Here is a 27,419-nt window from a genome sequence, read left to right on the forward strand (position 1 = left end):
ACTTCCTGCACGTTCATTTTCTTCTAGTTTCTAGTAATTATGAAATACATATACGGTGTTTACTACGTCTGCTGGCACTAACACAACCACAGCTCAATCAGGAGCAAGTTGGAATTTGCTTTGTGTTATGTTAGTGTAAACAAACATCTTAACAAAATTAGGAATATATTATAATTACTTTCCATTTGAAGAAAATGAACGTATTTTGAAAGTCCAACCCGGAAGCCGTGTGTAGCTGTGTTGCGGCTGACCCGTCACCGTGTGTCTGGTCCAGCTTGTCAACAACAGTGGAACCTGAGACGAGGGCAGCCAGCCACTAGCTAAGTAAACCAGCTAAGTTAGCCGCTCTGCTAGCCACCATATTAACCATCTACCCAACGAGTCGCCATCCCTCCGCTCACTCGTACAACTACGAGAGTCGCTTCGACGCCAGAAGAGACGCTTCGACGCAAGAAGAGGATGAAGTGACTTTCCTGTTTGGTAAGTTGGAATCAAACAGGCACCGGGGGACAGGTTCAGTCAGTCTGTCGGTGTTTCCATTTTGCGACTTCAGCCTCTTGAGGAGTAGTTAGCTCACGGTTGCTAACCAGCGAGCTGCTGATGCGTTTGTCGTTCATCTTGGTTGTAAGACAGCTTAAAGTGGACGTTTGCTCCGAGTGCTCATTCAACGCGAAGGCACCGTGTTGGCGAAGGAAACGTCCCGTTCTGCTACGAGCAGGTCAGCGCTGGGTTTAATACGAGGGTGAGTGTTGAAGGTGAGCTCACAGGAAGAAGAGGTGACACCTGTTGCCACTTCTTCGATGGGACAGTGAAGTAGCTGTTAGAGAAAAGATTCTGATTCACAGAAGGAATCCACTGCTGTTATCTTATTATAGATTTGAAACAATAACTACAGTTGAAATGGGATCAACATCTCTTTACTGATTGTCTCCATGTGTTGTTCTTTATTGATATCATAAATCCAGCCTCTTGGTGGACTGTGGCACATGTACTCTCAACTTTATCTACTGGATCATAAATGTATTAATGCTGATAGATACAATACAATCTTCCCTGAGGAAAGTACACAACTTAATTCATGGTTTTAAAGGTTTTAATAGATTGAATTGAAAACTTTGCTTCATCTTATGTGCGCATTCATCTAGAGGAGCGATCCTTGTTGTATTGATGCAGCAGTTGTCATGAAGTTGTGTGTTGTGTATGTAAAAAGGAAGTCTGCTTTGATTAACTGGCTGAGCCGGGTTACTCACTTTATGTCGTTTGCCAGTGACGCTCTAAACTGAAGGACAACAAACAATGTGTTGGCTCACCCTTTACAACTTCCTGCTGCAAATCAAAGACGTGTGTCTGACTTTTGTTACACTTGTTAAAAATGCCCGCTATATGTATGTCAGAAGTGAATCTGCTTTGTGAAAGGTTGTATCAGACAGACACTGTTCGAATCCCTGTTGTGCAACTAGACCCTCAATCACAAGGAATGTTTAGCATTCCATTAAAGCCAAAGTGTTTCCTGTCAACATCTTAAGATCAAGTTTTCGACTTTTCCATCTGTAAGCCGAGCATAAACCACTGTTTCTCAGCACCACTTCTTTACAGTTCCCCATTAGCACAATACATGGATTAACATAATTTAACCTGCAGCTGAGAAGTTAGTCAGTGTAACTTACCAATTGATGAACACAATTCGATCAAAGTAAAAACAAGTCAACGCATAAGTCATGCTTCTCCAAGAAAAGGACAGCAAAAGCCACAGTTGTTGTATCTATAGCTTCAACCATCACAGATTGGGTGATAAGTATGGTACCTAATGTGTGTGAGTGATGGCAGGTAATAAGAGATGAGGGACGTAATGCAAATATGACAGCAGGGAAAAGTAAACATGCCATAGGTTAATACAGTTAAATGATTTTCCTTGTGCATTTTGTTGTCTTTTGGGTCTGGATGTCAGTGTGTATGTATGGGTGTGACTATGCTCGTGTCTATTTGTATGAGGGTGTGTGAACACCACAGTGAAGATTCATCTGCGCAGCCCTGCAGTAGCTCTGCTGTGATTTGTCAAACCACTTTCTCAGGCTTGTTTGCTTTGTTGTAACAAAGTGTGTTCCTCTTAGGCTCCATCCTCCTTTGTGATATGACATCGCTCCTTGGTTTCAACAAAAGCCAGAGCTCCACGCCAGACGGTTGACATCTGGTCAGGTGAGAACTGCCGGGGATTATTTGCATCACTTTTTTCCACCACAAAAAAAATCTTTCCTGGTGTAGCAAAGTGTGTCGACACAGCAACATGTGGAAAGCATTATTAGACATGAAGAAGGAGCCTCTTAAAGGGCTAGACCCCGAAGTGCTTGTGTTGTGAAGTTTTCTATCCTCGATCTCACTATAGAAACAACTGATAAAGCTGATAATCATCTTGTGTGTGAAGAGAGAAGAGACAGTTGACCTCTGATCATCTAATTTATATTTTACTGTAGACGGAAGAATCACTTTAAGATAACCATGTGATAGTGCATTAGGGGAGGGGCTGAATCGTTAATGGAAGTCTGGTGTGAGTTTGCAGTGGAATCCCCCATTCAAAGCCGGATTTGCCTGTTACAACAGGAACATGAAACAAGGACACACTCTAAAAAGTGGGACTGGGGTTAATTAATATTTAATAAATAAATAATAGTAACCTTTATATAATAAAAATGACTTTGTGCAGTTTTGAATCAAAGTGAGCTGAATTCAACAAATAAGATTTTTTTATTAATTGAATTTTATTAATTTGTGACAGAGTAAAATCAGCTCTGAATTGCTTAGTAGAATTTAATTGTAATTTTTAGGAAAGTCAAAAGTTCCAGATATTTGATCAATTTTACTCATTGTGAGGCCTTAGGTTTTAATAATGTTACACTTCCGCCAAAGGCATTTTGAGCCACATCAGTTGTGATCTGCCGCATATTACAGGGACTGCCGTTTTCTTTTCAATTATTTGTGATGTGTAACCAAGTTGCTGCAGCAGTTAAAAATTGTTTTGCGGTATTGAGTTATCAAACATGTAGAGGTGCAACATGGTCTAATGAAACGGTTCGTAAGATTTCTTATGAAAAGTTATGTACAAATTTCAAGAGTCATGAGGCTGGGGACACGTGACCTATGCAGGCGTACTTGTCATTGTGTGAATTTCGTGGACGACTCTGCATCGATGCCACTTCTGTCTGCGTCAGAGTCTCTGTCGGAGTGTGTTCCCTCCTCATTCCCCCTCTCACCTGCGCTTACTTCATACTTGTACAATATACACCATCACTTATCACAATTTATTAGGAAAAGAACAGGACTGATGTTTACTTTCTTTGTTTGAGATCAGTTCTAAGTTTGAGTGATTAAAAACATCAGAGGTTCATGAGAGAGAGAGAGAGAGAGAGAGAGAGAGAGGTGAGCACATGATTCAGTGTGTGTTGGAGCACCTGGTCTGATGGATCTGATTCGACACCTTCGACAGGAGAACTCTGATTGGCTGCTGGCATTTTGACCACTTGGCTTCAACTCAGCTCAGCCTCTTTCATCTGCATCTGAGGTAAGTGATGTATCACTCTATATGGAGGTTTAGCCAGCATGCTAACTTATATACTTCAGACTCATAATTTAAGTTTAAAATTAAAATAGTGTAACATGATAAGTTAGCTGCTGTTACCTGCTGCTGCTTAATGTGTAAATACTCTTGCTGGCTTGCCTTGTGTTTTCTGCTAGTTATATTTGATCCCAGTGGTATTCTTGTCATTATATATTGGCATTTAAATGAATGAGTGAGAAGCTAGCTGATGCTAAGTAGCATTAGCTCGCCTCGGTAGAGCAGGCCAGTGTGAAAAACCAAGGACTATTTTCGCATCTAAGTCGGCGAACTAAGGGTTCAACAATACCCGACGTCAGTGTGGGTGGTTAATGAAACAGTACAGGCGGGCTTGGTGAATTTTATTTAGTTTCTGCGGAGTTTGAGAAATAGTTGGCCGGGAAGCTAAGCTAACGCACACATTTCATTAGCCACGTAGCTCCCTTCACCGGAGGTTTCTGCTGTGTGAGTGGGCGTGCGAGAGAGAGGGAGCCTGTCCCGTTGAATACACGTTACTCCCCCAGATGCATGCCAAGTTTCAGCGCCGTGCTGAGGAAAGCAAGCTAGCCCCAAGGTCTGTTGGTTTTGCATATTTAGCTCTTACATACAAAATGTATGTTTTGTGTTAGGTGGCTTCTTGCTTTTAAAAATGTTTAAGAATAATATGTACACTTGTAATATTTTAGGCTTTAAAGCTGGTTTCATAATTTGTCTTCTAGATTGAGGACGAGTTTCAAAGAATCACAAGGGTGCACCTGGAATCAAAGTTCATGTCCAAGCTGGATGAATATACTCCCAAGCTTCTGAACCTCTTCCAGTCCAAGGGAGGAACATGGGGTTGAGGTAGCAGGCTATTCTACTCAAGGTATCCTTCAATTAGTATAATATTTGCTGATATTCTATTTTAGGCATTTTGAGATTAAACTGCTGGTTTCATTTGCTTATTACTTAAATCTACAGGAGGAAATGTTTGTCTGGGATTCTCTACAATAAGAATATTAAATAACTGCATACCTTTTGAAGTATACAATCAACGGCAACTTTATTAGATACTGAATTTTTCAAGTTTATAATCAGTTGTTGTTGACATTGTTGGATAAATGTACATTCAATTATATGTTGATTAATAAGGTCAGAGGTGTGTGGTGCTCTATTGAGCTGCATTGATCTACAAGTTGTTTCTAATTCTTTGTAGTCCATTTAGATTCATGTGGGGGTCAGGAAAAGACGGTCTGCTGTGATCATTCACAAATAAAGTGCTACATATGTGTGTTTACATCTAGACTGTATGTCCCTCCTGTGTCTTATCTGGTTCACAACACCAGCTTAAACCAGAAAAGGGGGGGAAACAGTCTGGCTCTGTCCAAAGGTGACACAATTTGCCTGCCAACATATCTAAAGCTCACTGAATAACATTTTATGTCATGTTTGTTTAATCCATAAAAAAAGCAAGCTCTAAAATGTTGACTATGATTCTTAAACCATGAACTTGAATAGTGTTTATTTTTGTCATTTCAGGCTCCAAGCAATCCTAGCATCAACGTATCCAGAGATGTTGTCATTCGTTGTTTGATTGTTTACCTCGGGGAATCAACAGATCAAATCTTAAAAGAGTATGATGTAAGTTGAAGAACACATCAAATATAAAGATGGTGATCACTATTTCTTTCATCTCTCCCCCTTTGTATGTCTTGGGAAGGTCAAAATACAATCACAAGTAACTCCCAGTAATTCTTTGCAAGCTACTAAGGTTTGTGAAGTCATGCAGGTAATCATTGTGCATTGTACATTTGTTTTCCATTAGGGAATTTTAAAGTACTAAATCCTCCCCATCCATCTGTTTCACCAGCTGGCAGAATTAAAAAGTTATCAGTAACTTATTGTCTTTATAATGTAGCCCTAAACGTTCCTAGCTAGGAGTTTCTTCCTAAGAACTATTCACAAAGCAGTTGAGAGAGACCTTTATAGAGATACAGAAGGAGCAGGGTTGATTCAGTTGCTGTGGTCGACTTCAAGAATCAATAATGAGCTAACAGTGCTTTATAAAGATTGGTTGACATGTGACCAACCTTTGTAAGTCAATGTAAAATAAGATAAATATCAAAACATGCGTATCCATTGATTTCATTTTAGAATTGAATTTACAAATATCTACAGTTCAGATCATCATCTCTGGTGTCATTGAATTTGTATAATTTGTTGGTCAGCTGGTTTAATCCTTTTAAAGTTATCTGGGATGGCAATATACTTTTGCAATAACATGATCTCAGATTTTTTTTTTTATAAATGGTTAAATAGGCTTTGACAGCCCATTTCAATAGATTTTATTGTCCAAAGGGTTTGATGCACTTGGGGAGATGTTCAATTAGGACATTCACATTTGGCTGTATAGTCTGAGAAACAATATTTTTGCTCTTTCAGGATGCTGATGAAGACAGTGTGTCGCAGGATCTTGCTGACCAAAAGATGAAGATCTTCAAGATTAAAACGTCAGAGGGTGTCGAAAAAGTTGGAATTGTGGTGGAAAGCGTAACAGTTCTGATTGGACTGACACATTTTCCAAGGGCTTGCTCCATGCTCGTTGGACTGACATATGCAGTGAATCTTGCCTATCCTAAGGAGCTCAGGTACAGTTTCGAAGCCTTCCAGAAACTCTTCCTGGAACTGGATTGTTCAAAGCTGTCCCCAAAAGTGAACAGCCTCAAGAACAAGCTACTAGATAAAAAATGAAGGGAAGTTTGTTAGGTCAATGGCAAAACATCAACAGTTTCTCCTTTCATTTGAAAGGGTCCCTCTTCAAGTTTAATGTTTTTTAACTTCTTTTTATGTTTTGCTTCAAAGCTTTGTTAAATCTTACAGTTTCTGTGTTGAGAGATTGTCCTTACTCAACCATATTCATTTGAGGGGAGGGGCATTATGTTTTTTACGATGCAACGGTTCTTAAACTTTGTCCACTGTGCATACTAGGGATGCAAATTTGAAATTTTTTACTGAGAAATTTTACCAGTGAAAAAGTATCCAAGACCTTATCCTAGAGAAACTTGAAGAAGAGGGACCCTTTCAAAATGAAGGGAAGTTTGTTAGGTCAATGGCAAAACAGCAAAAGTTTTGACATTGACAAAACAAATCTCCTTTCATTTGAAAGGGTCCCTATTCAAGTTTAACGTTACTTGTTATGTTTTGCTTCAAGGCTTTGTTAAATCCCACAGTTTCTGTGTTGAGGGATTGTCCTTACCCAACCATATTCATTTGAGGGGAGGGGCATTATGTTTTTTTACCATGCAACTGTTCTTAAACTTTGTCCACTGTGCACACTAGGGATGCAAATTTTAAATTTTTACTGAGAAATTTTAAGTGAGTCCAATTTCAGCAGTGAAAAAAGTATCCAAGACCTTATCCTAGAGAAACTTGAAGAAAAGGGACCATTTCAAAATGGAGGGAAGTTTTTTAGGTCAATGGCAAAACATCAACAGTTTAGACATTGACAAAACAAATCTCCTTTCATTTGAATGGGTCCCTATTCAAGTTTAACGTTACTTGTTATGTTTTGCTTCAAGGCTTTGTTAAATCCCACAGTTTCTGTGTTGAGAGATTGTCCTTACCCAACCATACTCATTTGAGGGGAGGGGCATTATGTTTTTTACCATGCAACTGTTCTTAAACTTTGTCCACTGTGAACACTAGGGATACAAATTAGAATTTTTTTACTGAGAAATTTTAAGTGAGTCCAATTTTTGCAGTGAAAAAGTATCCAAGACCTTATCCCAGATTAGCGGTATAAATTGTATCCCTATTGTACATATACATGTTTTGCATAATGTTTTTCTCTAGATTTTATTGTATTTTTGCATTTGCACTTAAAAAATGTTGAATGAACATGTTTAAGCAAAGTTGCACAAATAAATGTTTTTTATCTGCTGTTCTTGTTATGCATGGTGATCTGTTGATCCTACTGAAGTAAATTGTGCCATCATAAGTAATGGTATTGAATGGATTAGACATAGACAAATTATGGCAACAAAGTGACATCCAATATTATTGAATATATTGATTTAAAGTATTGTGAAGCAATTTAATACTTGAATTAAATTTACGTAGATATAAATAAGAATACCAGTGTAATTGTGTTGAACAATATGCTAAAATTAGTTGATATAGTTTATATTAAGTGAATCCAAATCATTTATATCCCGATATTTAGTAAGGTTATACAAATTTTATTCAGTAAATATAAATAAAAATTCACGAAATATTCAGTAAATATAAATACATTTACACCAGATTTTCAGTAAATATTAATCAATTTACAGCAGATTTTAAGTTAATATAAATACATTTACACCAGATTTTCAGTAAAAATGAATCAATTTCCACCGAATATTCAGTAAATGTTGATCAATTTCCAACAGATTTTCAGTAAATATTAATCAACTTACAGAAGATTTTAAGTAAATATAAATAAATTTACAGCAGATTATCAGTAAGAATGTATCAATTTCCACCGAATATTCAGTAAATGTAAAACATTTTACAGCAGATTTTCAGTAAATATAAATCAATTTACAGCAAATTTTCAGTTAATATAAATACATTTCCACTGGAAATTCAGTAAATATAAATCATTTTTTATGTTTAAATGTAGTTAAATTATTCAATACTTTTTAATCAAAGTTGTAGTAATTAAAATCTACTCAATTATATCACTTGTCACTTTGTTGCCACAATTTTTTTGAGTAACCATTGGTCACATTTTTTAGGGTGCATTGCAGAGCAGTCCAACCCCTCCCCAGTCTCAGGAGCCCTCTTAAATGGACACTAATCTGATGATTGATGTACCAGTAATAAAGTGTAGTGGTGCGTATCTACATTTGATAAATAATAAAATAAGTCCAGTCTTAGTCATGTTATAAAAATACTGAGCACAGTTTCTAAAAATGAAGCAGCATACAAATATATATTTTAACACCTCCACTTTGTTACTTATTTAAGAAAAGAAGATGTTGGAGTTAAGAGAAGACAAAGTGTTTAGCTTAACAAATGCAATGTGTCTACGAAATTTGATCTAAGGAAATTACTTCATCCTGTTGAGTTTTGCCAGTTGCAGGCTCCTGTTGTTCCCGTTGGCTCACTGGGACCCTTTAATGGACCTGAGCCATTGTTAATATTATGAATGATGGCATGTCGTGCAAAAGACCATTTTATTACTGGTCATAGGAAAAAAGCCTGACAGGTTACTGTTCCAAGTCAGCCACATTAGTGTAACATGGAGCCAAAATCATTCACACCTGTGCACCCCTCGCTGTGTCATGTCAAAATGTCCTTCGGGCTTTCAGTGTAAATGTGATGACTAAAAACAGCCAGTGTTTAATTGGTTTATACTTAATTCAGCTACTAACACGTGTGCCTTAACTTGCAAGAATGATCAATAACCTTGTGTAAATATCGGTCTCACTTAGGTGTATGATTGCTGTAGAGGGTAAGGCGCTCCCAAGACAAAGTCCACAGTTAAGGCTAGATAGAGCAAGGCTTATTCTAATTCTTGATTTTGCACGATGTAGTGCCGTGGTTGAGTACGTCTTTATGACTCATAGTAGTACTTCTATTTTTATTCAAGGTGCTGTTGAAGACGATGGCTGCTCAGGTAGAAGTTCAGCCTGGCGAGGTGGGGAGGCCAGTGGCGGGAGGACGACTTCATCTGAATCCTCTGACTGATTCCAGCAATAAGAGCCTCATCGAGATCCCCTCCATCAACCAGTCCCACATCATCACAGCAGAACCAAACAAACCTGCCCCAGGACCCAGGCCAAGACTCTCTCCTAAGCCTTTTACAATGGATAGAAACCCCAGCATTAAGCCCATACTTGCCCCAAAGCCTCAAACCAAGCCCAGGCCAGAGTCCACTCGTCTTCCTGGATACAAACCAGAGCCTCCATGCAACCCAAAACCACAGCAACCAGCTGCCCCAGTTAAACTCAAGCCAGTGTTAGAAAATTCAAACCGTCCTGCCCCTACCTGCTTTAAAACAGCTAATAAGGTTAACACTGGACAAACGACCAAGCCAGTAGTCCAGCCATTTAAACCAGCACCGCCTTTTGACCCTGGAGACCCTACTAAACCCACTATTCCTGTGCCAGCAGAGGGCTTGAAACCTGGGGTATCAAGGTTAGGCTATTCCAGGAGCCTTAAACAAAACCCAGCTGCAGAGTGGTCTGGAACCACTAAAACGGAAGAAGAGAGGGACAAGACAACATCCAGCAAAGGTGGGGCCTCCATTACTCGAGCAAAGTCCATGGGTTTCCTTGCTCAGGTAGGGCAGGAGCAAGAAGTAAGGGAGGAAGCTAAGCCTGAGGTTGTTGTACCACTGAGACCCAAGCCCAGAGGCTCCAGGCCCAGACCTGTATCAGCCATTTTCCTTGACAGTCCAACCAAATTAGAGGCCCAAGATTTGGTCCCTCGCAGGGTTGGGAGACGGCCACTTTCAGCTGATCTCACATCCAAGTTTGAATCCATCGGTCTTTCGCTTCACCGTAAAAGTCTTATATCAAACACTAAAGAGAACACTCCTGAGGAAACGGCACTGCCACAGAAGAGGGAACAAGAGAAAACCCCAAAGAGTAACATACCACAAAGTAATGATGCTGTAGCCAAGCCTGTCATCTCAGACCAAAGCAACAAAATGGCAGAAGAAGTGTCTGTCAAAGAAACTGATGAGAATAAGCGTAGGGTTAGCATTAAGTCACGAATCAGTCTCCTCCTAGACTCTTCTTCCATTCCGGCAACTGGAGCCAATGGCCAAGGCTCAGATCTTCACTCTCCTGTGCAGCTGGTCCCTGAAATCGAACCGCCAGTAGGTGTTAAAAAGCTCATCAAGCAGCTGACAGAGGATACGCCACCAACTCAGAGTCCTGTCACGATTCAATCGCTGAAGCCCCGCCCCTTGCCCTTCGACCTGACTAAAAGGTATGAGATGCTCCTGATTTCTCCTCAGTTTGCTTTTGTCCCAATGTCTTTGTCCGGGAATCCCATTGTCATGCATGGCTTTTGTCTCGTGTGGTGTATGTTCATCAGGTTTTCATCCGAGAGGTCACCCGGCCTTGGCAGTGTTCCACTCAGTGAGGCAACAGATCACCATGAGATCATCAGAGATCCTCAGAGGAGGGTAAGAGAGGGACTAAGCCTCTTAGGAACTGGTTTCTGTTGGGCAAATTCTATTTTCAGCAGGCAAATGAGAATGACAATAAGAGACTGCAGTGGTGTGGTGCTGGGAAACACTATCCTCTTCTAGACTATCCTCAAATTTTTCTAAAGGTACAACTCCGTCAAGCAGTCGATGAGCGTTTTATCTCGATGTCCCAAAATCTTGTGAACACATTCAGGTTATAATTCTATCCAGATGTATACTTGCCTACATGATGTGACTAAAGTCGGAATACTTCACATGTCTTTATTTGATGATTGCTTATTCCGAACTAATACGAATTAAGGTAATCAAAGAATATCGTTTACATGGCTCATTCAGACAGTTGGCTCAATCAAGTTAATATCCCAATATTGGTGTCCATGTCAACGTAGCCACTGTAAAATTACATCTTATACACCAAAAAGAGTGTTTACATTTGCCATCGATCCCTGTCTGTCTACACTGGGAGGAAAATGTTCCTAGGGGAAATGGGGAATTGAAAAAAAATAGACTGACTGCACATTAAACATCCCCGGTGGCTGCTGGTTATGAAACACCCAATGAGGACATCCCTGGAAAAGGTTAACACAGAGAGGCTTTGATTACCACCTCTGCGCCACACCCACTGTTATGAGGCCAAGCCAGATCAAGGGGATATAATTTCAGTTCTATTCACTCAATGACGTTAACTTTGTTTGCTGTATTTTCTCCTGTGTTGTTGTCAAGCCTCACTAGCTCTCATGTCTGGTTTTGTAGTGAAAAGTGTTTCAGTTCAGATTTGATGTTTAAAGCATTATTTTTTTCATAAGTCTCATTTATTATTTAGTGTTTAAATTATGATATAATTAAACAAATTGACAACCAGTTGCAAGTTTGCTGTCAGCAACAATTCTTAATATATATTTTTATTTTCTCAGAATGAAGAGTTCAGTCCAGAACCCAGCGACCACATGACTTTTGGGGATTTTAAAGATTCCCAAGAGAAGCTCACAAACATCTCCATGCCTGAATGGCCTGAGGCAGGACAGACGCTTGATGCTTCTTCCAAGGAAAGTGGTCCCAGCGGTGAAGTGCAGACAGTACGGGCAACCTTGTTTGAAAATGTTGTGGAGAGGCACAGTGTGCTGATGGTGGATGAGGGCGAGCCTTCAAACCAGCTCAAGGATTCTCTCCTTGAGCAGAAGAGAGGAAATGGTGAGGACGAGGACGAGGGAACTCTGGTCACTGCCAACTATAAAGAACAAGCGTCTCAGTCGAGTCCTCTGCGGGTGGTACACGCATTTGACAAGGTGCAGGCCATTGAAGAGAACAGGGCAGTGAGTGAGAACATCCCGTCCGCCCAGTGGGAAGATAAGGCCATGACGTTACGCTCGAGGCGCTCAGAAGGAAGCCGGCCGGTAGCAGAGAGAACTGGCACGGCACAAGCAGAACCAACTTTGTCAGTGACCCCCGATCAGCTGCCACGATTTCTGAGAGTAGGAGCTTTGCCAAAGTGGACTACTACAGGCCTCGAGCAGGACGCAGGCACAGAGAGAGAGATGCAAAACGAATCACAAAGGGAAGGAGAGGTGGCTTTGGATAAAGAGAGGCGCAGAGATACCGTGCAGGAGGAGGTGGCTGCAGCACCTAAACGTTTGAAAATACTGCAGGCAGAAGAACAGCAGAAACCCAGGGCGACCTACTTTGCTTTGACTGGACAAATGCAGGAGCCAGTTTCTCCTGTAGATGCAGGCGCAAATATGGGGGACATTGCTATGCCATTTGATTTCTCTGTGAAGTCTGCACTTGGGGGCTCTCAAGGGAAGATCCTTCCCGTTAGGAGGAATCCATCATTAGAGGAAGCTTTTGGAAAAACCTCTCAAGATCAAGTTGAAGAGCTGATGAGGAGCCACATGCCACACAGGGAGATTAGACCAGCATTGGACGGACAGGGAATAGAGGAAATAATGTTTGGACAGAAACAGGATACAGAAAAACACAAAGATAAAATTAAAGAACTTGAATGGGAAAAACAGAGACAGCTTGAACTAGAGAAACAAGCACATTTAGAATTTGCACGAATGAAGGAGCGAGAGAGGCAAAGAGAATTTGAAAGGCAAAGACAGAAAGCCTTCGAGAAGGAGAAAAAAGAGTTTGAGAAGAAGCAACGCGCACTGGAGAGGCAGAAGCAGATAGAACTTGAAAAACTGCAACTTCAAGAATTGGAAAGAGAAAGACAAAGAGAACTGGAAAGAGAGAGGCAACGGCAACTTGACAAAGAAAGACGTCAAGAATTTGAAAGGGAGCGGGAGATTGAAAGAGAGAAACAGCGAGAACAGGAAAGGGAGAGACAGCGTGAGCAGGAGAGGCAAAGACAAAGGGAGGAAGAGAGGCAGAGAGAGCTGGACAAGGAGAGACAGTTGCTCGAAGTCCAAATGGAGAAACAGAAAATGGAGGAGCTGGCGAGACAGCAGCTCTTAGAGTTTCAAAAACAGAAGCAGAAAGAAAAGGAGAGGCAGCAGCTAATAGAGTTCGAGAAGCAGAGACTTCGAGAGAAGATGGAGAGAGAAGAGGCAGAGAAAGGAAAACAGATGGCACTTGAGCAGGAGATGTTGAGACTGAGAGAGCTTGATAAAGAAAGGGAAAGACAAAGGGAGCTGGAAAAGGAGCGTCAGAAAGAGATGGAGAGACAGAGGGAAAAGCAGAGAGAGCTTGAGAGACAGAGACAACTAGACATTGAGAGGCAGGAGTTGGAAAACCAGAGGTTCAGACAACGAGAGCTGGAGAGGGAAAGGCAGAGGAGGGAAGAGTTGGATAGACTTATGGAGATGGAGAAAAGAATGCTCTTGGAGTTTGAAAAGCAAAAACAGGCAGAGCGGGACAGACAACAGATTTTGGATTTTGAAAAATGTAGACTGAGGGAGAAGATGGAAAGGGAGGAGGCAGAGAAAATGAGACAGATAGCCAAACAGCAAGAAGCAGAGAGGCAGCGACTAAAAGAGAAGCAGAAGAAAGAGGAGCAGGAGCGTGTGAGGTCAGCACCTCTCAGGCATAAAGTGTTGGATCTGGACTCTGTGCAACGAAATGAACAGTTTCCCAAGCCTGCTTCTCAGCGCAGTGACCTTGCAACAAGATGGAAAGAGCCATCTCCGAGAGGTGAAGAGTCTTACAAACCTGCGGACACTTTCACATCCCAAACCCAGCCGTCCCCCAGTAAAGACCTGTTTCCTGTACCTGCTCTCCAGGGAGTGGATGATGGGGTTGGCCGAAGGTTACAGCCAACACCTGAGAGAGATGTTAGCTGGAAGGTGCCACCACAGACGTCAGTGGGTCTCTTCAGCCCAGTATGGATAGCATCTCCTCAGGATCCATGGGAGCTGCGGCCTGTCGAGATGTCTGTGGACAAGCCTGTGGCTGAACCGAGAAAACATTCCAACATACTCAGCCCAGAGCAACTCCTCCTCAGGCAGGAGGAACGGCTCCTGACTCCTCAGAGGCGCAGGTCTGCCCTGGTTGATGAGCCAAAGTACTTGGGCCCTGTGCCCGGCACAGACACCAAAGCTTGGAGCTCTGCTGGTGGAGTCAACAACAGCAGCGCCCCCACAAATCAAATATGGTTCCCCACAGAGCTACAGCCTCAAGACAGCAGGGGGGAGGTGTGGAGCCAGAAGAAGTCACATGAATCCAAGGTGAGTCTACAAGAGACTTGACAGACTGACACTATTTTCTAGGAGTTTTGATCTGTTCAAATCTTTTTTTATTTAGGTGTCCAACTTGCACCTACACTGTGTAGCTAAATTGCTGAGAAAATAAATCCCTCAACAACAAACTCACACCCTCCTCAGACAAGTTTGGTCATTCAAAATGATAATGTGGTAATTTATATCTCTCACAGATTAACATGACATGTCAGCATCATGGTATCAGGTTAACGTGATGAGGAGTTCATGTTGGTCCCTTTGTGTTGTTAGGAGTTGAACAGGATGCGGTCTCGCAGTGTGTCACGTCGATCTGCTCCTTCAATCAGCACTGTGGAGGGAAGCCTTTCCAGGATGAGGAGCCGCAGCTCACATAGAGAGCAGGACCGCCACAGCTTGGTGAGTCAGGCTGCAGCTCAGCTGCTGCAATTCTAATACTGCGTTCCAGAAAACCACTAACCAAGTAGTGAGAATTAAGATCATCAGATTGATGACTGGCTGAGTCCATTGTTAATGTCACTACTTTCATTTAGACTGTTTCTCACACAGCTTTGTGGAGAAGGAGGTGTGTGTGTGTGTGTGGCAATGTCCTACTAAGGTAAAACATCATTTTTGAGGTCCTGGTTAAAGGTTAGTTGTACGATTTGTGCTGCTTATACCTGCTGCTAATAGATGCTCTGCATGATTGTGTGTGGGTGTGAAAGGCAAACTGAACTGTAAAGCGCTTTGAGCGGCCATCAGGACTAGAAAACGCTGTATAAATACAGACCATTTACCTGTGTGTTTGTGTGTGTCTCGTGCATTGTTGACAGACAGTAGGTAAAAGTGGAATGCAGTCAGTTGTCTGATGGTCTACTACAGAACGCCCCCTTGTCAAAGTAGTAAAGAGTCTGTGACTAATGTTGATGGCATGGCCTGCTAGACTCACCTCCACCCATCCCACGTCACGTTCCAGGGAAGTGGCGCCCGAGCAGCTTCTCAGGCCTGTATTTCAGGATTGGATTAGATAAATGGTTAATGAGTACTTGCCCTTACTGCTCATTTATTAGACTGGTGTCAGCATGGCTCAGGGAAACCTGTGAAGTGAAATGGCTCATAATGATATTGTGTCCAGCAGCAGCGCAGACACGTAACATTTGTGTGACTGTGATCCGCTGTCTTGCTGGTAAACACCTGTCATTTCCAGCTCTTAGCCTTGTAGTTCAGGTCTGCTTTTTCTTTTTGACATCGGTAAACTAAAGTTGTCTGCGTATTTGCAATTAGACACACTCGTGTATTATATGAATTCAAGCACATCCAGTCTGTGTTTATCAGCTGTGCAGGGTTGGGTTCAGTCGGCTCTTTGTCAATGAGACTGTAATTGCAGTTCCCGGTTGAAGGCCTGCACACTGAACCCAGGAGTACAGTATATTGTGTCTTATAATTGCACAGGTCAATGACACATGGCTCGGATTCTTTCACCATTTACAGGTGACTACTGCCATCTAGTGGTTGTGTTTTAGTCTGCTTATGTGACTCTGGTGTGGAGGCAAATTATGACCTCATATCCTTGGGTAAAATTTGTGTGTTTGCGCCTCTCTGTATATTTCATCCATCTCTGTATCACATGTACTGTTTGTGATTCTTGAGCCGCAGGAAAAGTGTGTGATTTTTTTTTTTCATTGTAACATGGACCATGTTTGAACAGCTCATAGATTAGTTTTAACATAACTTAATAAACACTGCAATTCTTTTTTTTTAATTGGATGATTGAAAATACCACGTTGATAATTAGTAATTTGAACAATCAATTACTATCAATATCTCTTGAAGCTGAGATTGCATCCTAATGATCCAATACCTAAAGGTTTTCAATCTATTATCATATATAACAGCAGAAACACATAAATGATTTGGAAGAATAAGAATATTTTTTAAAGAATAAATGACAAGTTATCAACTTTTCCCAGGCTCAATAGTAGTACCTCTACCCGAAGTAGCGATTCAAATTGTTATGTTTTGGACCAGGTGATAGAATATCCCTGAAATGTGATAGTACCAGATTATAACGAGTAAGCAGATGTGATATATGATTTATTTCCCCACAATATATTTAGTGGATGGTGCGTCCTCAGGCTGATATAAATGAGATAATAGTTTTATGGTGACATCATTGGTGGAAGTCAGAGGGTCTGAGGCTGGTGAGTGGGGCAGAGCAGAGATGGGCACTGGGCTGAGAGCTGTGTTTTACATGTGGTCATGCTGCTTGACTCCACACTGCCTCTGGGTAAGTGACACCACTACTCTCCTATTACAGATCTTTCTCTCTAAGACGTATACATCCTCTTATTTAACACACTGAGTGTATGTTGCTATCGTTAACAGTATTATGTATGGACTATAGCTACATGCTGTTTCACCTCTTATGTGTGGATGCTGGTCGGTTTGTAGCAGGGTCTCCACAGAGACTGATGAGGTCAGAAGAACAAGGGAATTGTTGAGCAGCTGTGAGTCACTTCCAGTAGATGACGCTCAGGAGGACGAGTGTTAGGAAAATAAGGGAGAGTAGATATTTTTCTTCTTTCTGTCTACTTTTATATGGTTTATAAAATTTGAGAAAATCACCAACACTACAAAACTACCTCTCAGTTATGACAAAATTAAATGTTTTCATGTTGGTAGGAAATAACGATTAATTGGTAACATATATTTTCATGACTAAGTAGTCTGACATTTTGTTTTGGTATATGTCTATACTATTTTATTGTTATTATTGGGCCAACTGGGATCTTTTTATTGCTTGTCTTATCCAAACAGCAGTACAGACCGAACATTTTTACATTTACAATTGTATTAAATGAAAAATTGCTGTAAATCATTGAGAAGCCGGAACCAGCAAATATTTATCCGAACAGAGAACTTAAATGTTAGAAATTTACTTATTAAAGAATATAATAATCAATAAAGATTATAAAGAATTCCCTATTAGATATATAATTGCTTCAGCTGTAATTTTGAGTATTTTGTTAACTTGATAATTCAATTGAGAAGAAAGATTATTGATAAAGCAATTACAGTTTTGGTATCACATGTTTCAGGAAAATAATAATATTCCTGTCATCTCTTTACCACCAAACAGCAAACATAAAATATGTAGAAAATGAGTTTAGCTAATTAGCCGGGGCTAATTTAGCTCGTCCTTGGAGGTCAGATTACTAAGGAAGAACCGACGGTTGTCAATCTGAGGAGAATGTGTGATTAGTCTTTTGTGTGCTGTAGGAAACACACAGCCTCACCCCAGACTCGCATTTATCACTTCACAGAAAAGATAATCAGATTACCTGCAGGGGGCATATGTGGACTGGGATCCAGCTTTATGAAGCCCCTCTGTCCCAGTTTGCTCTGAGGTCAACTCTCTGGAGTTTGTCTGGAGTCGCCCACTGTGGCTTTATTTAGGCCATCAAGCTCACTGGCACCATACAATTCAGACATGTTTCAGTTGGTAGCATGCGGGGCTGTTTGCATGAGACTGACTGATTTGAATAAACATTGACTGAAGGCTGTTGTGATTCTAGCTGCATTGTGTTGACAAACTGGTTGGCATTAGAGTCTATTTTCTTCCTGAGAGGCACACCTGTCTTTTCACTCTTGTCTCTCATGCACGTCTAATCAATCTATTTTTAATTTTTCTCATTCCTATCTTATCATATCATCGTCACTTTCGATATATAGTTGTCTCTGTCTGTTTTGGATGAAGTGACATCCCTCCCTCCTCATTTGTCTCCACTGCGTCTCTGCTCCAGCTGTGACACTTCTCTGTCTTGCCCTGCAACTGATTCAGGCTGGAGCGATAGAGCACCGCAGAACATATATCAACCCTCCCCTCTCTCCCTCCCGCTCTGATTCAGGGACCTCCCATTCTCTCGCTCTCACTCTCCCTGACTCTCTTCCACACTCCCTCTCTCCACCCAGTTTCTCCTTGACTGTGAGTCCTAGCGCTGTAATACAGTGAGCAGCACTGCTGACGCATTTTCTCCTACCTGCCTGTACCTGCAGCAGGAGACAGGGAGAGTAACAATTTTTCTCCGTCTGTCTTTTCTTTCTCCTGTGGATTTGACTTGTCCACCACAGGACTCTCTCCTGTTTGCTGGGTTGTGCTTTGCTGTGGTTTCCCCCTGGTTTTCCTCATGGAATACGAATGACTACAGCAGCTTTCCTTGTGCCACCAGCTGTCTTGCACCATTTCTCCTCTCAGCTTTGAGCCAGAAGGTAACGTAGTACCACGCACCATGGGGATGTGGCCTCGTTGGATAGATGGATTTCTCAACTTTTAACCCGGATCCTTTTTTTTGGAAGAGACGCATCAACCCCATACCTGGAAGTACTGACAGGCTGATTGAGGCTGGGATCCGAGGAGCTCACACCTGGAGGATTTGCCTAGGGGGGTCGCAGAGCGTTGAAAAAACAAGTTCTAATAATTATAGAACTTGGTAACACATAACTGAATGTTGTGCCAATCTAAAAGAGCAGGTTGCGGATGTGATTCTGTTAATATCGCTCTTGGTTGTTATGCCTTGGGTCCGAGAAACATTGCTGAGAAACATGTTGGTAGACAGCGCAGCAGTTTTCCAGCCTCTCTCAGAGAGTAGTACCCTGCATATCTAATAGAAATTGCTGGCCTTACGTAACCTTTACATGCCCTTTTTAGGTGTTTTGCCAGGCATATCATAGCTAGCATTAGTGTGTGCATTGAGATTGACACTAGAAAGCTTCACAATTAGGGCCTACATCCTGGAGCCTCGACAGTGATGAGTTGAAACAGAGTCCTGATGGCTCCAGTGGGACTGCACTGCAGAAAGACCATTAAGGAGTGAAACCGAAGAGCTGCTCAGTCCTGTAACGGTCAGTGACTGACTGGCGTTGTCTGTGCTGCAGAAGCCACCAACATCGCCACATCAAAATCAGCTGAGCTGCATTGTTTTTCTCTGTGTCACCTTCCTCATTGCTGCAGTATTGACCCAGCAACACACATCAGTGAATACCTGTCCCCGGACCACCACCTCTCAGCAGAACTAGACTCTAATGCTTTCCCTCTGCTGTGATAACAGGAGTCACAGCTCAGTTCACAGACTCTATTGTAGCACAGCAGGTCTTGCAAGTAGTGGCTTGTGATGGAGTATCTAGGGGACAAGCTATCGGTGGCTCAGTCTCAGGTGTCAGGATGGGTGGGAAATGTCCGTCGCTCCCTTCACGGGGCACTCGGCTTTTTATCCAACCCAGCGGAGAGGGGAGGCAGGGGAGAGGACGGGACTGGGGACTTCAAGAGAACCAACTCCCTGCGTTCCCTGGCCTCCCGTAGCAGGGATTCCATCCGCAGGTTCTCACTGCGCAGCCACCAACGTCTGTCCCTACGCAGGCGCACCGCACCCAACACGCCCACTGCTGTAAGACAACACACACATTTGAAGTACAGGGAAGCACTGGTCAGTTTCCACTGTTGATACCAGATTAAAACAATAATCATACATATTCACCAGCCACCTTTTGAGGTTCTTTACTGATCAATACAGCTGGTCATTGCTGTTACTCCTGTATATGCTGTGGAACTTTCACATCAGTTTAAGTTAAATAAAGCACAAGTGGTATTCAACAAATTTTTCAGAAATGTCCAACCACAGCTGCTCCCTTATCAGCTATTTGGTCTCTTGCCAAACACGTCAAGAACTTATCCATCTGCCTGGTTTTGACCTACCCATGCTGCTGCTCGAATATCTCTGTCTATACATTCACCACATCTCAGTCTTATATTGTCATTGGCACAATGTAAACCATTCCTTGTTTGTCTCTTATTTGTTGAGCAAAGCCGTTGTTATTCTAGCTCTTCAGGACCAGCACGTCACCCACCTATTGTGTTATTACTGATAATACTAAGTACTAGGAATAGAGCTGGATTGTATGGCCAAAACAATATCAATAATTGTATCAGTCAATATCAATAATTTTCATGTTGAATGTCACATTTTATTAATTTTGTTGCTCCTTAGTGAAGGTTATGGTGTCAAACTCTTATTTATGAGCAGAGTGACCAACACTTGATAAAATGCAAAAATATTTTATAAATCAGATATAGATCAATTATGCATCATACATCCATACTGTACTTTCACAATGCATAAGCATTATATTTAGTATTGATATGTATTTTGGACTTTTATTATATTGCTACAAATGTTACACCCTTAACATTGAATCTCTAGATGAGATGAAAATTGTGATTTCTTGGATTTCAGTCTCTCCTTGACTCCACCCTGACATCTAAGCGGCTCTGTTCTCTATGTGAAGGACAAATGTAGAAATCCATGTACGGATACATTTCAGCAGTTGTTCCTATCTTTAGGTTACGCCTGTTTGCTGAAGTGCTGACTAACACCTCATGAGTCATAACACTTAAAGATAAGCTTTTTTCTTTCTTGACGTATATGTGGCTGACATATGTGTTGACGTGACTTTGTTTGTCTTAGATATCACAAGTCGTGATTGTTGTGTGCGGGAGCAGCTTAATTGTCTCCCATCTGGATCGATGGTAAGCCATCAGGTAGCTAGTAAATGGATGAGAGGATGTGAACATTGGGGCTACGCATTTCCTTTGGAGCACAAAAACATCAGAACAGGTTTGAAAGTGCAGAGATGGAAATCTGCACCATCTGCTAAATTTACTTATGCTAGTTTACTTTTGTCACAACTTTCTCTTCCTTGGATCTGATGTGCGATTTGGTAAAGAGTTGCTTCAGCTGCCATTAGAGCAGCAAATGGAAATGTATAGGTCTGTATGACAGCTGAAAGCAATTCAGTCAATTGAGCTTTGACACTAACTGTCAATATCCAGTTATGCAGAGGACTCTACAGTTCTTAATATCCTCATGCTATTTCATTTGAGAAAATTAGTTTTGACTGAAACTCAGTAAGAATAGTTGAACTGTGCCTGCATGATCCCTCACGACTTGTCCACTACGTACAGTTGGATATTGACATCTGATAGCTAGCAGTTCCTTATAACTCAGATGACATTGTAGGCTGACAGGTTTCCAAATCTCTATACCATTTAAGTACTGAAATGGCATTTGTGTCATATCAGATGTTGGATATATATAAACTGCCAACTGTTGTTGTTGTTGACCAGAATTCGACTTCAGACATGCCCCCCCCTGTGTCATGAATGGTGGACACCTGCAGGCAATAAACACATGTCATGTATCATAATATGGTACATGATCATATTTAATAGGAAATTTAGCGAAACTTAATAATCCCATCAGTGGGCATACATTTACAGCCAAAATGACACAAAGAACAGGAGTCAAAGGGACATAAAGAAACATCTCTAGTATTTTATTAGATGTGGACTTAAAATCAATGACTTGATAATATTTGGGTTTTTGAAGTTTCAAAGAGCATTGTCAAGCTAAACCAATCAGAATTAATTGTTAAGGATTTTTGGGATCAGTACGACCTGATGGTAGGACGTAACAGTTTTTTGAGAATTTAATGAGTATTACAAAATATGGAAATGACTAAACATGCTATTAAACCCCTTAATTATATCCATGTACAGACTTTAGTGTATAGCTATTTAACTTCATATCAGCTTTGGGGTCAGTTATTAGCCCTGTATGTGTGTACTGCACAACAGCACTTCGAACAGATTGGATACACATCGATGTGTCAAACATTTGATCTCAAACTCTCGTCATATTGGCAAACTCCACGAAAAACAAACCTCAGACTGAAAATAACAAGAATAATCCTTTAAGTCAGGTCCAGCGCTCCCTGGACTAAATTCTTAAGCCAAGTCAGGTTTTTACATTATTCCCCTCTGTTCTTAGCAGATGCTTTGTAGAAAACTGAGCTATTGGCTGTATGTAACACTTATGTAATGAAAGAATAACACAGCACTGTTCGTTTGGCCCTGCACATTGTGTCTTAATGTAAGCTGTGGCTAGAATGTCCATTTGTTGACGTGAGATTAGTGCTTGTGGGAGCAGTTGTTTTGAATATCTGGAGGATATTGATATTGATTACTGCTGTGTGCACAAGTACATGCAGAGTATATTTTCCCACTCTACCCTCACCAGATTGACAAGAGCATTCGAGTAGAGGATGGAAAGTGGTGATGTACTGTATGTCTGATGTTGGGACTAAATGTGTGTATTTTTAATGCCTGTTATAGTCTTAACAGTCTTTGAGGTGATCACATCCCATTTATAACTAAAATGTCAGTAGAATGCTTTCACCAAGGCCCAACAGTCCCCTTTCAACCAAGCTGCACCAAATTGCACACACTCATAGATATCAGTTCCCTATATATGCTTGATTTTTAGGGCCCGAGCACCAAAATCGGTGGGAGGCCCTATTGAAATTGATTTTTATTATTATTTTTGTTTGTTTTTTGTTTACTGACATTAGCACAGCTTACATAACACAAAAGGTGACTCATCATCCTCTTAACTAAAAAGCAGTTTCTATCAAGAAATATACAGTTTATCAAAATACACTGTTTCTTAATAGTTTGAAAGATGCTATTTGATGCTATATAATATGTCGAAAAAACTAAATTGGGGCATTGCATTTTTGATGCTGTAGTGGCTGTGTTTAACCTTTGTGTCGTGTTCGTTTCTCCCCCCTTACTTTGGTGCTCCCGGTCAAATTTGACCGGCCTGTTTTAACTGCCCTTACATTAACACAAAAACCATTGATTGTCACCAAATTGTATTTAACTCCCTTTTAACCTGTAAACAATGTCTCAGACTACTGGTTACATGAATAACTGCAGTGAATAATCACAGAAATTGAAAGTTGGATTCCAAAATTAACATTTATTGTAGAAAAATCAAAACAGAGACCAAATTCACAGAACATCAGAACATCAACATGAACACATTGTGTGTGTGTGTGTGTGTGTGTTTGTGTGTGTGTGTTCAGACATAGGAGTGGCATTTTGCAATCAGGTCACAGTGTGTCTTGCAAACGTAGGCATCACATTTGAAACATGTAAGACATCCTAATGATATTTTCCCCTCTTGTTCTGCCTCCTCTGTCCTGGGGGGATGAATACCAGAGCAAGTTGCCATCCTTGGACTGGAATGTCACCTCAGGTGTGTCTTCCACAGGGGCCTCTTCCCCAGGTGCCTCTTCCTCAGGGGCCTCTTCCTCGCCATATGTTGACTGTTCGGTCTCATGATGGTCTGGATCAAAATCAGGATCGTTGTCTTCTATTTCTGAAACATCCTCCTCTATTTCTGGTTCAACTCCAATCCCGTCTTCATCAGTTTGAAAAAAAAGGTCAAGAGCCTCTCTGACAGAAAAACATCTGATCGGGCGCCGACTCATTGTGTTCAGAGTAAAATAAGAGCAATGCACAAGCAAGCTATATATAGGGGATCTGTGAGAAGATATCATACGTTTTGTATCGAAAGTGTGGTTCACGTGGGGGGATGGACACATTAGCCCGGGAAAGAGCCAGGTTCCCATAACAAACACCTAATTGGTAACTTTGAAGTGTTACACGTTTAGTCTGGAAGGTGTGGTTCACGTAGGGGGACAGGAACATAAGCATGGGAAAGAGAGGACACATGGTCAGTCTGAAAGGGGTTCACGTGGGGTGGAGTGTGTGTGTGTGTGCGTGCGTGTATGTGCATGCGTGCGTGTGTGTGTGTGTGTGTGCGTGTAGGTGTGTGTGTGTGTGTGTGCGTGTAGGTGTGTTTGTGTGTGCGTGTGGTGGTGGTGGTGGATTTGTGGTTGTGTACTATCTGATGAATGAACACAATCTAGGGTCACCCATTCATTTCCTATGGCGGTCATTTTTGACCGGGAACACCACAGGTGTTACAAAGTTGACTAAACAACTCAAAATTCAATGAAAGTAGTGATCAGCAATTGTAAATGTTCAAATGCCTAGTGTGGAGGATATCATAAGCCCTTGAGACAATAAAATGTAAAACACAATATTTATGATTGATCGAAATGGAAATCGGTCAGATTTGACCCGAACACGACACAAAGGTTAAACAGCAATATGCAATTACTTCAATAATAACAATAAATAAGGGGAATTGAATTTTTTCATTAAGATACATGCGTTATTATTTAGGAAATCTGGTGAAAAATAAAATAATATTAAAAACCTATCAATGTTGAGTTGTAGTCTTAGATCACATGTAAACTAGAGATCTTCAAGCATTTGTGCTGTTTTGTTTTGGAGCAGCAAAGAAGTGATTTCTGATACTGTAGCGTTAGCCAAAGCTAGCAAAAATGTCAGCAATTTAGCAATATATATTATATATATTATATATATATAATATTTCACGCTAGAAAGTCCAACGAGTACAACGTCAACGTGTACCGTATGCAAGACTTCAGTTTCGAGGGGTAGTACTAGTACTATCAGTTACAACACAAGCAATAGGCCTTACAAAAATAATAACACTTGAAACCTCCACACAGGGTTAGTGGCAAACAGTTGTTAAAATAAATAATACAAGTTCTTAAATTTTTTAATGCACTTGGATTGGTACTTGATATCGGCCGATGTGCAAAGTCCAGTCTGTAATGGAACGGGAGGAAGGCTCTCATAAAATGTCTAATGTAAACATCTTAACAGATTTTTATGGTTTGAAGGGTGTGATTGAAACATGTTGTCCATGTTGACTGGAAGGCCCACAGCACTGATTGAGAGCAGATTCACACACATTCCTAACCGGTGTTGTAAACTGATTTGTAAACTTTTGTCTTGGATGATGTGTTCATGTAAACACACTAATTATATCTACAGCTGTTTCTCTGGGATGCAACACCAGAGCCTGCAAATGCAGTTACTCCCTTTCCATTCAACTCTTGAGTTCTAGGAGCAATCTACAAACCACTGTCTCTCTGCCCCATGTGACTGTGTTGTGGGTTGTGTGTGGTGCCCAGTCATTAGTGCATTATCAGGGAGGAGTTTACCAAGGCCTTGATCCAGCCCCTTCCTTCTCTTGTTGTCAGTTTAACCCTATTTAATGATCCACCTTTTCTCTCTTCCAACCTTTCATTCATCCGCTCTTTGTTATGTTGTTTCCTCCGGCGCACCCTTCCTGTCAGCGGGAAGCTGAATATTGCTCATGTTATTAAGGAAAAGCCATAAATCATTGCTCCTGGACCCGCTGGTTCAGTAAGCTTTCATCATCAACCGTATTCTCTGTGTTTGTGCATGATATAGCCCAAACCTGTGAGTGTCCTTCTACTAGAGCAACTGAGGAATGTGAACAAAGTGCTTAAAACTATTTTTTTTTTTAACCATGTACTGTCTATTCCAAAAGAGAAAGTGAGAATGTTCATGTTCTGTTAAAAGAATATTTTTGTACTGACTGATTAATGACCTAGTGTAATAGAGGCACCTTTTAAAGATCCACCACAAGGCTCATTCTGCTTAGAGCAGCCTGCCATAGGTATAAGCAGTGACTGTAAGCAGTATAGTGGCGCTGCTCAACATGTTCCAGCAGTGGCAATGTTCCTGTTCTGTGTTGATCAGGTGAGGGTGTGTTCTGGGAGTGTTGAGTTTGCGTAACAGACACGCCACATAGGATAGGAATTTTTATAAATAGGCCTTTTATATTTACAAGGCCTGCTTTTTAAATTTTGACAGCAGTGATAGCAGTCACAGATAAGAAGAGATAGACGACATGATACAGCAGGGTCTAAACCAAAGATGGCGTGCCATACAAGACTCTTGTTCTCTTAATATGCTAAAAAGTAGGTTAATCAATGGGTCGTTCAAATCTGTTAATGCTGGTTCTCACTAGAAGCAAGGCCAAAAACTAAATGCTGTAGTAAAGAGGAGGCAAGTATGCACATGTATGCTGCATATGCCCCATAATTGTGGGTTAGGGTTCTGTTGTTTGATTTTAGCCAAACACCTTTGTTGTATATCATGTCCACTTCACTCTTCACAGTAGCTGTGTGAAGAAAAGAGTGAGATGAGAAAAGATAACCGCAGTTACCACGTCAAATTATGTCCGATGGTTTTGGAAAAAAGGAAGAAATCAATTAAGAAAATTGCTTGTGTCTGACAATTTCTACAACGATCTGAAACCGCCAATCCACCAAGTTAAGACACTGTGTAGCAATTAGAAAAATTAGAACTTGTTTAAATGAGCCATAATTGATAAATTGATCAATAGACAAGTGGTTATTCTTTACACATGTTTACCCCCTATTTTGCTTTAAACTCAGGGTTTTTGTCCATTGTTATCTGTGAAGGGTGTGTATTTCAAGCTAAGTGCTCTGACCCTGTGATGTCAATGTGAAAAGTGTGAGTGCTGTAAATCCTTGAGAAGAGGATGAACTTGAGAACAAGAGTTTTCTCTCAGATGCAGGGAGCAGTGCTGAATGCCCTTCTCACTGTTCTCTTTTTTATTTATTTCTGTCAGGAAAGGTTGAGCTGATGAATGATGCCCTGTGCCGCTCTTATTTTTTTCCCTTTCACTCTCTTCAGATATATTATGCTCCTTCAGTTAAAATATCTCACCGTCACACTCCACCTCAAATGTTGTTTCTGTCTCATTGTTTCCCCTGACATCCTTTTTTGCAGGACTCTTATCTGTATTTCTCATACACAAAGAAAACAAGGATATCATTCATGAAGCTTTATGAATGAGAGTTGTGATCTGCAGCCATTGCTCATATAAACATTGGTAGTGGACTGCGCTTATAGGCTAGGATTCTGTGCTATTACTGAGCCAGGTGTATCACATTTCTGTGTCCAGCCCTCGGGCAAGGCTGAGGACAGAGGGGTTTTTCTATTGTGTTTTTCCTATATAGGCCAGGGTTATCGGTTCATGCGCAGGCGTGCCTCTGTGAGCTCTGTGAGGTTTGGAGACAGTATGTCCTCTGTACCCGGCTCATTAAAAGAGGCATGGTTCAGTAGACAGCAAACACACACTCAATCACCCACGCACCCATC

General features: G+C 41.2%; 1 protein-coding gene and 1 long non-coding RNA gene across 3 annotated transcripts in view; both read left to right on the forward strand.

Moving 5' to 3' along the window:
- The first annotated feature begins 280 nt into the window (after nucleotides 1-280).
- si:ch73-138n13.1 (uncharacterized protein KIAA1671) overlaps nucleotides 281-27,419 on the forward strand; it is a 32,002-nt gene continuing 4,863 nt past the window's right edge. Inside the window, exons 1-6 of the mRNA XM_062384380.1 lie at nucleotides 281-480; nucleotides 2,112-2,196; nucleotides 9,204-10,549; nucleotides 10,658-10,748; nucleotides 11,687-14,437; nucleotides 14,720-14,845. Coding sequence (XP_062240364.1) covers nucleotides 9,219-10,549; nucleotides 10,658-10,748; nucleotides 11,687-14,437; nucleotides 14,720-14,845 — 4,299 coding nt within the window. The 5' untranslated portion in view covers nucleotides 281-480; nucleotides 2,112-2,196; nucleotides 9,204-9,218. The remainder of the gene's footprint in view (nucleotides 481-2,111; nucleotides 2,197-9,203; nucleotides 10,550-10,657; nucleotides 10,749-11,686; nucleotides 14,438-14,719; nucleotides 14,846-27,419) is intronic.
- Nucleotides 3,396-7,507, forward strand: LOC133950907 (uncharacterized). 2 transcript variants are annotated; one of them, XR_009920435.1, is made up of 5 exons: nucleotides 3,396-3,556; nucleotides 4,021-4,163; nucleotides 4,309-4,454; nucleotides 5,108-5,209; nucleotides 6,011-7,507. It is a non-coding gene; the product is annotated as an uncharacterized LOC133950907 (long non-coding RNA). The 2 variants fall into 2 exon arrangements; XR_009920434.1 differs by lacking the exon at nucleotides 3,396-3,556 and having other exon boundaries at nucleotides 3,567-4,163.

Source organism: Platichthys flesus, chromosome 3, assembly GCF_949316205.1.
Source record: "Platichthys flesus chromosome 3, fPlaFle2.1, whole genome shotgun sequence".
NCBI classification, from domain to species: Eukaryota; Metazoa; Chordata; class Actinopteri; order Pleuronectiformes; family Pleuronectidae; genus Platichthys; species Platichthys flesus.